This window comes from Poecilia formosa, unplaced genomic scaffold (assembly GCF_000485575.1).
Source record: "Poecilia formosa unplaced genomic scaffold, Poecilia_formosa-5.1.2 Scaffold578, whole genome shotgun sequence".
In the NCBI taxonomy this organism is placed as follows: Eukaryota; Metazoa; Chordata; class Actinopteri; order Cyprinodontiformes; family Poeciliidae; genus Poecilia; species Poecilia formosa.
In genome coordinates this window covers 135,592-148,980 of record NW_006800517.1, presented here as the reverse complement: position 1 = coordinate 148,980, position 13,389 = coordinate 135,592, and the positions used below count along the sequence as shown (strand labels likewise).

Here is a 13,389-nt window from a genome sequence, read left to right as displayed (position 1 = left end):
GTTTTTTTGTGGAGTCCTTTATGCGGCCCAGTCTCACCCAGACTCTGGCTCCAGCGGACCCTGGGTAAATTGAGTTTGAGACCCCTGCCCTACAGGATGCTGCTCACCGTATGTACGGCTCTGTGCTGCTGTCCCCGGTCAGCTGGTCCTTGGTGAGGTAGGTGTTGTGTGATGAGGAGATGAAGTAATGTGACAGCGGCTGGTTCATATCTTGGTAAACTCTTAGGTGTTCGGGGTTAAACACACAGTTCTCCTTTGACAGCATGTACATTGTGAAACCATTGGGGGTCATGAACTGATTTCTCTGGGCTGCAGAGGGTAAACGGTACAAATAAGAAATGATTAAATAAATTCAGTAAACAATCAGACATAAACAATCATAGTATCCCTGTCTCCTCCTGAAGGTCAATACTGTCAGTTTGAGAGATTAATTTTAAGATGTTCATTAGGAGGGTGGTTTAATCAAAGCTGAACCCAGATATAAAGATGCTCTGTCTAAAAAGACAAAATCCAACTAAATATTTCCTGTTTTGGGTCAATAAAGATGAAGTAAATTATTTAAGCTTCTTAAATACAATAATATTTTTCTCCAGCCTACAGGCTGAAAACTAGTGTTTCCTGAGTGTGACTTGTGTGAGTTGTGCTTTCAGCTCTGAAAGCACAAGTAATACAACGAAACCGCAACAGAGACAGTGGTTTCGTTATGATCACTCCTTAGCATTGACTTTGGTTATCTTAAGATATTTGTCACTAATCGGTGCTATCATTGTCCACTGGGGTGACCAAAGCTTCAACTTCCAAGCTTTAGTCTTAACATGTTGCTTTCATTTTCCAGTTAACTTAAATGTTGTGAATTAGAATCAACACAGAAGCATAGAGGCACCAGAATCTGGGCTTTTCACATTTAGCTTAAAGGCAAGGTCATCTTAGCTTGAGTAACGACAGGAAATGTTTATGTCAGACAGAAAGAAGTAAATGTTTTTGACTCTGGTTTCAACTGTAAATGTTTGAACATAGTAGTTCCTAATTAATAAGTTAGCACACCCCACTCATTGAGTTCGTAGGTGAGGATGAGGCTCTGAGCATGTGTCAGGGAGGCATCCTCCCCCTGCTCCCTCAGGAAGTCCCTCAGATCCACAGTGGAAAGGACACAGCTGTTGGCAGAGTAACGAATGAAGACAGCATCCAGCTCTGGTCGTCGTAGCAACTCCTTGCAGAACACTTCGATCTCCTCGTGGTCAAGACGTCCATCAGCAGACTGATCACATTTCTGTGGGTCAGACAGAGTCAAGCTGTAAGTGTTGTGTTGTTGACCAGCAGACGGTCACAACTGTGGCGGCTCTACCTGGAAGAGGCTGCGAGCGTACTGATCACTAAGGTCAACATTGATCATACGCAGCAGCGTCTGCACCTCCTCATAGCTCATCTTGTCATCACGGTTCTGATCAGCCCGACTCAGGTAAGCATGGATCCAAGTGACACAAACATGGTTAAGGAGGCAGCTGCTGCAGTTCCACTCATACTTGATTTAATATAGACAAGAAACATGGAAAACAGCTTAGCTCTGATGTTTGTGTTGGAAGTTGTGAGTCGAGCAGTTGAAGGATATTGGTCAAGTTTCTCTTTGTGGGTCATGTTGTCCACTCTCTCCTGCAGAGTGCGGATGCCTCGGGCCCAATGCTGGGCCTCCTCCTGACTGCTGCACAGGAGATCCAGGCTCTTCCGGGGTCCTTTGAAGACCACCGTCAAACATCGACCCTCTGGCACTGAGCCTGCCATCCGCCGCAGGGTTTCTGACTGGCAGCCTTCACGAACACACTCTACTTCCATGACAGAGACTACGGGATGGAAAAGCAGAGTGGAGGAACAAGAATAAGGAGAATGGAGAATCTTTTATCAGGAGATATTTAGTCCAGGAGGAGAAAATCTATGGCTTGCTTTAGGAGAAGAAGTAAAAACAGATGTTTGACACAAAGTGGGACCTATGGAAGTGCTTTACAGCAGAGCAAGTTTACTTAGTCTAACTACATGCATGCAACTTGCCGTTAAGTTCCTTGCCCAGAGGCATGTGGCAGGGAGGAGGTGGAATCAAATCTACAACTTTCTGGCTGCACTGAACTGTGTTGATCTATTTTAGGTGCAAAGCTCTGTTACAGATGTATGTGTGCACAGAAAAAAAATCCTTGATTGCAAATAAAATAGATGCAACAAAATCATTACACTGGCACATTGGCTCTTAAGTTTCTTTATAACAAAACATTTTAGCATGTGTCTTGGAAAATAAAACTTTTGCTTATTTACTGGGAAGAATGAACTGATAATGAAGGTTTCTGAGCAAGTGTTATACTTTTGGAACAGATAACGGAGTTTTCAGTGAAGATGATTTTTCTTCTCTTTCCAACTGAAACTCCTTTGAACCAGGTTAGGGTTAGGGACAGAGGTACCAGTTAACCAGAGATGGGAGAAACTGAGAGAAACTCCCTATAGGAAAGAGATCGGTGGAAAGCACCATGTACGTGACTGATAAGGTATAAAAGAAGAATTGTATGTGTTAAGTTTCACTTCTTCTTCCTTTCTTCTCTCTTGCTTTTCTTTTCTCAGACACAGCTATTTACTCTGATTTTCTAAATAAAATATGTAAAGACAAATGTGCATTTCTCTGATTGATTTCAGAGTATCGCTCTCTTCCAAAACAAAAAAGATTTTCCCTAAACACATTATAAGTGAAATAATATGTCAATGTAACTAGTACTTTTTCATTATTATTAAGAAACTATTGACTTAAAGATAGCTTGTAAGTTAGTTTTGTCTTATTTCCAGGGTACTAATATATTTGCACTAGAAACTAGACCAAAATACTTTGCAAAATTTTGTGTTTCTGCAGTGCATCAGTTTCTTCGGTTGCCAACATACCAGACAGCTCAGAAAACACCTTCAAACACCTTCTGACAAACAGAAAAGTGGTGTCCAGTAAGCATGGATAACCAGATGCCCTGTAACCTCTGCAGTAACAATCAACAGATACCTGGTCAAAGGGTCAAAGGTCACTTCTCCTCAAAACAGACCTTTAAAGTTACCCTTAAAGGCATGAATAAGAGGTTTATACTCTGAATCAGAGCTGACAGAGTTTATTAGATGACAAAACTTTCCTCTAAACAGGTCCTGTTGTGAGTACCCTTCAGCTCAGCTCTTCAGAAAAATTCTTATTCTATTCTCCAAACTGACACAGCTTCAGTGTCAGACTGCTGTGAGCACTCCAGTAAAGTCTCCTATAAAAAGTCAAACTTGTCCTTTAAACTCTTCCAAATTAAACAAGAAGACAACCGTACTCCTTAAATGTGCTCAGGCGGTCTCCAACTGAGCTGGGGTTTCTAATTTCGACCTTTGATTCTACTTGACTGAAAGCCACAGGGGCGAGGAGCTGAGGAGTAGGGCCACCCAGCTGCGCTACAGCCAGCCCCTGGGATCTAAACTAAGTGGCACTAATTACATACAGAACATGAATGATAGGTTCTCACTGTGTGTTGTCTACATGATGATCACTTGCATCTGCAGACTTTTTTTTCACAAACACAATCTTAGTGGTTTTTGTGTGATTAAATTAATTAGAATCAATCGACAGGTTCTGACTTAAAATTGGACAATCTACAACATTCAAGAAAAGCCCATAGACCCCTGGGCTCCAGAGGTCAGAGGTCATATTCTCACATCTCAGCAGACCTGCTTTACTTGTCAAGTTAAAAAAGAGTCAAATCTTCTGGTAATAATATGGCATCAAACCACAGACCCTCCCAGCTTCCAGTGTTCTATAATCTAAATGTTTGAACTGCAACAGGATAGGCGAACATCTTAAAATAAGCTCCAACTCTGTAATCAAGGTAGGCTCCCCTTAGATGGTGCAGCAGGGACTGGGTACTCCGAATGCAGCAAGTAGCATTTAAGTCCAACCAAAATAGACACACTGTGCTGATGTTTTACAGAACACACCCAGCAGCAATACGGTCTTAGTGCTATATCCTCCAGACATGGCTCCCAAACCTTAAACAAGATCTCAACAAGAACTGGAGCTATAAAATGATTACAACTGCAGCAGAACATGACTCAGCATACACTGTTTCATGATTTTCAAGTAAAACAAAAAAAAGTCAGTAAACCTTTGTTAAGGTATGAAATCAACTAGCAATTCACATGAGCCAACAAGGCATAGAAAACAAGAAACTTTGATACAGAACAAATTTAAAAATACATGTTCTCAGCTGTTACCAAAGGACCTGAAGGTCCAGGTGTCTCCTTCAACCCAGACTGGACCTGCACTCTGCAGATGCTGTGAAACTGTTTGACTTGTTAAACTAGGGATGCACCCATGTGAAGATGTGGGCCGATATCCATCTTTTATCTTACACCTTCTCCCTAGTGGGGTCAGGAGGGGTGCTGGTGACTAGAGATCAATAGCTGAGAGGCGGGGTCACCCTGGACGAGTCACCAGTCCATCACAGGGCAACACAGAGACAGACAGGACAAACAATCATGCACACACACTCCTAAGAAGAATTTAGAGAGACCAATTAACCTGACAGTCATGTTTTTGGACTGTGGGAGGAGGTTGGAGTACCCAGAGAGAACCCACCATTCACAGGGAGAGCATGCAAACTCCCCGGGTCGGGAATCGAACCCAGGACCTTCTTGCTGCAAGGCAACAGAGCTACCAACTGTAGCAACTATGCAGCCCTATAATAAACAATATTATTACTTTCGTTAACCAATATTATATATATTTCCCTACACTTTGGACACAGTGTTAAAGCAACCACACACATTGATTTTCTGCTTTGTTTAAACACCCCCACAATGGCTCTCCACCCGACTCCCAACACACAAACAGTCCAGTTTTATTTATTGGACCGATGCAAATATGAAAAGCTGACTAACACTGGCCATTACTGATGTAGATGCCGATTTATTGTCATCCCTATTTTAAACCCAACCAAAATTTTCCTTTCTCTCTGCTGCCTTCTGTCGCTATGGTTGAAAGAAGGAGTATTGACATTTCCATATTAGACATTCCCTGTTTCCTTTGTAGTGACTGTATGAGTTCTAAAATGTAGCTGCTGTAACAAACGCTGTAGATTTAAGGCTGAAAATGAAAACTTTTATTTCTTTCCTATACTGTTGTTGAATGAAATGTATCAACCCTGCAGCAGAGTTAACAGTGAAACACTATGTGTGCTGTCATAATGGGTATAACCTGGATTCCACCACGAAAGAACTGAAAAAATAAGACCAAGAAAATACGATCTAAAAAAATGTTCTTCAGATTATGTAAATAGCTCAGGGTTTTCTGTGTCTTTCCCACAGCATGTCATGTACCTTCCTGTAAGAACTTTGTGTAAGATGTGATGTGTAAGAGAGAAACTAACTCACAGGATTGTTGCTCCTTGGCCCGGCTGGATGTCTTCTGGGACTGACACCAGACAGTCACACCATCATCCAGAAGCTTCAAGGTACGTTGTTTCTGCCAGCGAGCTGATCGAACCTTCACCATGCTGGAACCATGCAACATCTGCTTCACATCTTCATCATCCTGAATCCCTGGGAAGAACAAGAACACGGGAAGAAAGACATATGATGGCATATTATGGTAAACTGAGTTTGGTGTGGACATCTAGTTATTGCCAGAGAGTGTATGTAGTGAATCTCATGAGAATCAGTGTAGAGATCCTGTTGATAGCTGCAGACTGCTATCCTGTGTTACTTTGTAAGGCACTTCCTACATCTGATCTGACCATGCAAAGCAGACAGCAAGCAATTAACAGTACTGAACAGTGTAACTTTAATAACATCTAACAACAATAAACTGCAAAGTAAAATTTTACCATAGTTGTTTCTTTTAAAGAAGGTTGTAACAACCATATTTTGGCAGTTATTAAGAAATGTATTACAACAAAATGGAAATCCGATGCCCCCATTCCAATTAAAATATGGCTTTGTGAAATCAATAGCTTCACTAGAGAAAATAAGCTATTGCATGCAAAACAGAAGTAAGACCTTTTGTAAAATAAGGCAACCATTTTTAAGATGTATGCAAAACTTACCTGCACACTTTATTGGCTAACCTTCCTGTACTTGAGCAGGGCTTGACAGTATTTATGAATAATAGTGATGCCATCTGTCCCTCACTATACCTCTGATTCCTATATAATTTAGTTTTACCCTTAATTACTCCTTTTTTATCTTTTTCTTGTTGTGTTATGTCACTGTAAATGTATTTTATTTAGAGTATGTCTACTTAATTGGTATTGTTCTCAATCCTCTGCCAGTTAGTAATTGCAGTTTTTGGTATTAAAAAAATCCAATAAAAAGTATTGTGGAAAAAAAAGAATCTACAAATCTACTCGACGCCTCTGCCTTACTGCATTTGGTTCCATCATCATGACAAAATAATGCTATATTTTCTATTTTACCATCACAAGCCATTATATATATACTTTTTTTTCTTTGGCTCTACTGGCCTTTATTTGATGGTTAATTGACAGGAAGGTGGGTAGTGAGAGAGGGGAGAAGACATGCAACAAGGATCACCAAGGCCGGGAATTGAACCTGCAACAAGGACTAAAGCCTCCATATGCGGGTTGTGCTTAACCCCTGCGCCACCACAGCATGCCCCATCACAAGCCATTATAATATGTAGTTCAATGTATTTGGTCCTACTCAGTACATCACCACTCACTGCCTGATATATTATATAGAGGCGAATCGATAAATTGGACAGATGATAAATCAATGCAGATTTTCTTAATTTTGGGAGAAAAGATTGGTCAATTCTTACACCAATCTTATCTTCCTCAGCAAAGATCTAAAAATCAACCACAATCCTTCCTCTGTTGCTCTGCTGTGAGAGAGTGTGACTGACAGACTCACCAGGTCATGTCTGCATGTTTGCAGTTCATAATAGTCACTCCACTGGTAACCCAGTGACCTTCTTAGCAACATTTCAGAAAAGAAAATCAGAGTTGTCCAAAAACTGAATTGGCATGTCAGGCTTTTTAAAAGACCAGTGATCGGCGATTGGCCAGAAAACTACAGTCGAATTCCTAATATTATCAATAAGCAGAGTGAGAAGACATGATGCCACTTGCAATAACGATTCTAATACAATATTGTGCAGATCTTATTCTGTATTTTTCTAGGTAATACTATTGATTTTCCTAGGAAAAATGGATAATAGTATAACAGAAGAGAGGGCACAACAGAAGACAATGGGATTTAAATCTTAATTGCCTGGTCAGTGTCAGGGTCCCATCATTCCAGCCTCCGAGTAAATACGGCTCTAAATCTGGTGCCAGGATTCAGACGAGGACTAATCCAGGACCTAATTCTCTGTTGCCAGTCTGAAGGATTATTACTCCTCTGACTATCTTGGAACAGATTAGCAGGAAAGAACTCAGATGTCTGAACACACAAATAGCAAAATGTTAAAAGATCCTGTGTACTACCCACACAGACTGTAGTTAGGCATGCATGGAGATTTAATGTGCACTCACTCCAATTTCACATAGCGTATCAGCGGTTTAGTCTGAAAGTGTTCAAAACAATAAGAAAATGAATCATCACTTCACTGAACAGAGCTGAAGATCCATGCTTCAGCCCAGTAATAGACTCAGACACACATGATGGCAAGTTATAATCAGTTCATCCCACACTGGTAAATTAATCTCGCTTCACATGCAGCTGAAGCTCCTCTGAATATATTTAAATGGTCGGTGGAAGTAGGAAATTTAAAAATTACCCATAAAATGAAAGCATTAAACCAGCAGTGTACCATCATACTATTAAACACTGTATGTTTCATTTAATGACCGCTTCAAACCCTCCTCCAGGAGGAGTGAATGACTCGATGCAATCTGCAGGGTTACCTTAGATAGAAACGTTTTAATTTACTTTCAATAATTAATCGAGTGTAATGTACAGTTTAATAAAGGGTCAGTTAGAATGAATGTATTATTGAATTTAAATATTTTTATAAAGTGCCTTCAGAGGACATTTGTTATGAATTAGCGCTACATAAATAAACTGAATTGAATTTAACTAAAAAGGCCAAACATGGCCATAAACGTATAATTATATAGACGTTTTTTCAGTGCTCCTATATTTTTAGTAAGCTGTAGTTAATAACAGCAACTAAGTTAATGTTCATGTGCAACATTTTGTAAATGTTTAGTAATTAATATGAAATGCGTTGTTTAAAAGCTCCAGCTGCCTCCTCTCCTACCAGTGTTTCTGGATTCAGAGCGCCTCAACCATCAGTAATCCCTTCTGCTCCAGTTCGCTTTGAACGGAACATTAGCCGGTCCTGGACGGTTTCCCTGCTGAGAATCTGCAGCCTTCAGGATGACTACAGCGCTGTGATTGATCCTCTGAGTCTCATACGGAAGAGACGACATGACGGTTCCAGGTTTGGCGTTTGGCCCAGAGAAGGAAAACACTCACCTAGATTCCTCAGGGGGTCGATGGCCTTTGGTTCGGACGTCCCGGCCCGGTTCTTCTTGTGTTTGGCGCCCAGCATGATGCTCAGAAGCTCCGGCCGCTCCGTCTATGTGAGCCGCAGGGTGGCGGACGGTGAGTCGGCGCTCCTCTGGCTGCTCATCAGCATTTTAACCTGCTCAGGGGTCTAAGAGCCCCACTTCTTCAGAATGATGTCACTGGCATCCATCTGACGTCAGAGCCGACTAAGTCCTCCTCAGCAGATTTTCAAAATAAAACGGGGGGAACCATAATACGCTGTTGAACGTTGCCCACTTTTCTTTTCCTGAGCATAAAGTTATTTCCAGAGGTGAAAGTCATCAGGTACGGTCTGGGACATTAATTTCCAATATTTTATATCTGCTGCTGTTTGTCCCTCCTATCTAATAGTTGTAAATAACAGACTCCAAACTAAGCCCTTGATTTATCATTTACCATTTGCTCAAAGATGTTGCCTTCTGTTTACATGAAAACACTGTGGGGAAGACTGGAAAAGAATGATTAATTTTTGGAGCAAATTTCTTACTTTAGTATTTGTTATATCTATTAACATGCCTCTCATAAATATGTTGTTATGATTAAATATAATAATTAAGCCTGATTGGTATTGGTTCCCCACCACCCACATTCTCCTCAGCCACTTGGTGTGTAAGTGGATCCTATTGTCATTACAATAAAGCAAATGCTGTATGTACAAAATACATACAGAAACATACTGATACAAAGTTAGGCATAAATGGAATTACTGGAATAAATGGGAGTCATATCGTTAGGGATTTTCGTGGATGTATATTATGGTACAGACTAGTAACAAAACAACTAGATGTATGGCTGAATCCTCATTGATCATTAATTAAAAAATTCAAGACATTCTCTTGAGAATGGGTCTTTCCTTCAGAAAATTATTTTGTTTCCAGTTGTTTTCAGTTTGGTTTATGGATCAAGAACTGAAATGAATTTCTATTTTCTACCTTTGGATATCGCCTTAAAGGGGCAGTATTGGGTATTTTCCAGCCACATAGCGCTGTTTTATAGCAGTTAAGCAACAATGTTATCTTCAATTGTTACAAATATTAACTAGAAAATTCCTGAAGAAATTTAACCAGGGCCTGCCAAAGTGTGCCTGTCGGTTTGGACCCAGTGTTCTGATGCTAAAAATTAGCATTAATTCTAAAGAAAGCTGCAATGTAGTCAATATCCTGTGGAGAGTCAGAAGCATGTTGACTAAGCTGTACTTGTATCGTTCAGTATGTTAAAATTAATGCATAAGCTAAAATTAGCAAAAATGCTAATAATAGCATTAATGCTATCAGTAGCATGTGGGGTATCACTAATATGTTGTCTGTCATTGACAACATATTAGTTGTCAATGACAACTTCAGTATACTAGTATACTAAACATCAGTATACTAAACATGGCTAATAAGTAAGAAAAGCGTTCTGATGCTAAACATTAGCATCAATGCTAAGCTGAGCTAAATTGTAGTGAATAACCTGTGGAGAGTCAGAAGCATGTTGACTAAGCTGTACTTGCACCATTCATTTTGTTAAAATGAATGCATAAGGTAAAATTAGCCAAAATGCTAATGTTAGCGTGATTGCTAACAGTAGCATATGGGGCATCATTAGAATGCTGTCTGTCATTCACTTACTCCATTCAGTATATGAAACATTGCTAATAAGTAAGAAAAGCGTTCTGATGCTCAGCATTAGCATCAATGCTAAGCTGAGCTACATTGTAGTCAAAAACCTGTGGAGTCAGAAATATGTTGACTAAGCTGTACTTGCATCATTCATTTTGTGAAAATTAATGCTTAAGGTAAAATTAGCCAAAATGCAAATGTTAGCGTGATTGCTATCAGTAGCATCTGGGGTATCACTAGCGTGTCGTCTGTCATTGACTTACTCTATCCAGTATATTAAACATGGCTAATAAGTCAGAAAATTAGCTAAAAGCTTATTTTAGGTGAAATGCTAACGGTGAAATGCTCACTACAGTTGGAGCTGGACTGGAGTTCTGTTTGGCTTTAGTGGCTTCGTGGACGGAGACATCGGCTGAGCTAAAGCAGCTAACAACGCAACATTTTCCCTCTCCCATTATAAACTTTGCTTTTCTTCAATATGGAAAATACTCCTACATCAGTAGCTCTGTTTGTTATTTTGACATCAATGCTTACCTGGTGGCCAGTTGATCCTCTTAACCACTGAATGTATCGGAACCACCTGGACTGAGCTGGTTTCGTCAGAGGGAGCTAAGACTTCGATAAAATGACTTCCCATATTTTAAGATGTTCTTCTGGTAAAATTGCATCTTTATGATGCTAATATGACTGGATTCTCATAATTAAAAATACTTGTAAACAGGTCTTAGCACTCCTTTATACAACTCACAAAAGGAATGATAGAAATAAAGCCACTTTGTGAAAATATTTTCTGTATTTTGTTTTAGAAAAGATATTGAGGGTGACTAAAATTAAATCTGTTATGAAAAAACTGTTCAGTCATATCATCCAGCCTTATTCACTATATTATTGAATTATTTTACTAACTGCATATTACTTAATATTCAGATTTCTTTGCTTGTATTACTTGAAAGTGTTTCATTTTAATATCTCACATGAAGGCCGAATTACATGCAAAATTCTTGACATAATGTTACAACCGAGATGAGGGAAAAAAGGTTTGTGAAATGTAGATTATTACAAAAGAGATTACATTTTATTGTAAGTCCAAACAGTATAACAAAATGAACACTGAATATATATAATACACTTCCTAGCAGTTACTCGTATGTCAAACTTGTTTGTCTTTACTGGTGATGAAAACTCGTCACTCTGGAGGAGAGAGGAAGAGCAGAGAGGAAGAGCGGCTTAGTCCAGTCCAGGATCACTACAGTGTCAGGGTAGCTGCTTAAAGTCTGCAGGTAGATTTTTTGCATATCTGGTCCTCTGGTTTTCAGATCCTAATTGTAAATAAAAAAAAATAAAAAAAACAGTTACTGTATCACAATAAGAGAAACTGCAAAAAATATTTCAGAGGTGTAACACTGAAGTTACTGAGAAAGAGTAAACTGAAATATTTAGTAAGTAGAAAATGCATGTTAAAATCTGAAAACTTTTTTGAATGTAGCTGAAATCAATTTAAACTACTAGCAGACACAGTACAGTACACCAATTATATGTACTAAAAATAATGCAAAAAATGTAACATAGAACAGGTATTAGTTTTAAAACCAATAAATAGGATGAGGATGAAAAGGGGAGAAATAACCGAACGTTAACATAACAGGGAATAAAACAAATTTGGTAATTCGCTTTTTAATGTGTTCCAGATGCAAAAAAAAAAAAAAGCTGATATAAACTTGTTTATTTACTTCTGCCACGATGTTGGTGGTAATTTTTGAATTTTTATTACTATGTATCATAATCAACACATAAGCATGCATTAGTTTTAAAACCAATAAATAAACTGACTTGGAGAAATATATTTAGTCAAACATACCCGGCCCCTAAAAGCAACACTTCCTTCCCTACCTGACGTTCTCTGACTCAACACTTGCTGGTCTCTCCATCCTCATGCTCTGATCGTCTCTAGCAGCTGGAGGAATCAGTAAGACCTACAAGCCTGTCCTTCTTCAGCTGCACTCTGCTGGTCATACTAGAATGGGGAGTTAGGAGAACATCAATTTAATTTAATATCATGACACAGCAAAAGGCATATTACATGTAATTCGGAATAAAACTAAGTACAGGACACATACACACCAAATAATAAAAAACAGAAATTATGTGAATATCCTCCTTCGGCCTGTGACCTACCAGTTCAGTTTTACATTTTACATCTGGAAGAAAATATATATTTAAGAGTTACATTACCTCCCCTCATCGACAACACTGATTATGTGCTTGGTAAATAAATCATCTGCACAGTCACTTGACGTGCGGTGCAGATTAACGTGGACCTGATGACATTGGTGCAACGATCCGCTGTTTTCCCATTTTAGCTTCAATGCTAGTTAATTGACACACACACACACACACTGAGGATTACACAACAGTTTTTAACACATATTTCCTCCAGATATAATTGGTATTTTCCACGCTTAATGCCACTCGACAGATGTGCGCTGGTTAACGAATTCAACATAAAGACAGGCGAATATTACACAAGCCTAGTTTATGAACTTTACCTAGTGCTAACATTAGCTAGCACAATATGCTACCGGGGATCACGGCAGACAAAATATGTGCCTGTCGTCATACGTTGTGTAAGATTTCTTCTTTGAAACAGGGTGGACACTTTAGTGATTTTGTGAAGATTACTTACCATTCACATTCTATGTCCCGTCACCGAAGCCCTGCAGTTCGGGACAGAGTTATGAGATCTCAGGGAGTCATCCGCTTTAGTCAGCGCAAACCAATCGGAACACGTCTTACATTGCTCGTCCATACAAGCCCCGCCCAGAATGTTCATGTAAGATTCGCAAGCAAATAAAGTTGTGTTTCATCAAGAAAACTTGTTCTGTGGAGAGCCATTTCAGCCAAACTTAAATAAATAAATACTCAACCAAAAAAAAATAAAAGTTTCAAACAAAAATTAGTGATTTCAATTTAAAAAAAAAAGAAAAAACTCTAAAAAAAAATTCGTTTCGTAAAAAAATATTCTTATGATTAAAAAGCTTTTAAGATATTTTTTGTTTGATTTTTTTTCTTTTTTATTGAATACTACTATTTTTGTTTGACATGATTTTTTTTTTTTTATTGAATAATTGTGAAACAAATCTAACTCCAAAGAAGGCGATTTTACATAATACCCTCCTCCCTCTTTAATTATGACATGATCACAACGGTCATCATTTTCTGTCCACTG

At 39.0% G+C, this 13,389-nt stretch overlaps 1 protein-coding gene across 1 annotated transcript in view; it reads right to left on the bottom strand.

Annotated features, from left to right (window-relative positions):
• LOC103129796 (1-phosphatidylinositol 4,5-bisphosphate phosphodiesterase delta-3-A-like) overlaps positions 1-9,210 on the bottom strand; it is a 24,528-nt gene extending 15,318 nt beyond the window's left edge. Inside the window, exons 1-6 of the mRNA XM_007540998.2 lie at positions 8,488-9,210; positions 5,422-5,589; positions 1,610-1,838; positions 1,346-1,475; positions 1,045-1,270; positions 108-309 (exon numbers count right to left, since the gene is read on the bottom strand). Coding sequence (XP_007541060.2) covers positions 108-309; positions 1,045-1,270; positions 1,346-1,475; positions 1,610-1,838; positions 5,422-5,589; positions 8,488-8,563 — 1,031 coding nt within the window. The 5' untranslated portion in view covers positions 8,564-9,210. The remainder of the gene's footprint in view (positions 1-107; positions 310-1,044; positions 1,271-1,345; positions 1,476-1,609; positions 1,839-5,421; positions 5,590-8,487) is intronic.
• Positions 9,211-13,389: the final 4,179 nt, after the last annotated feature.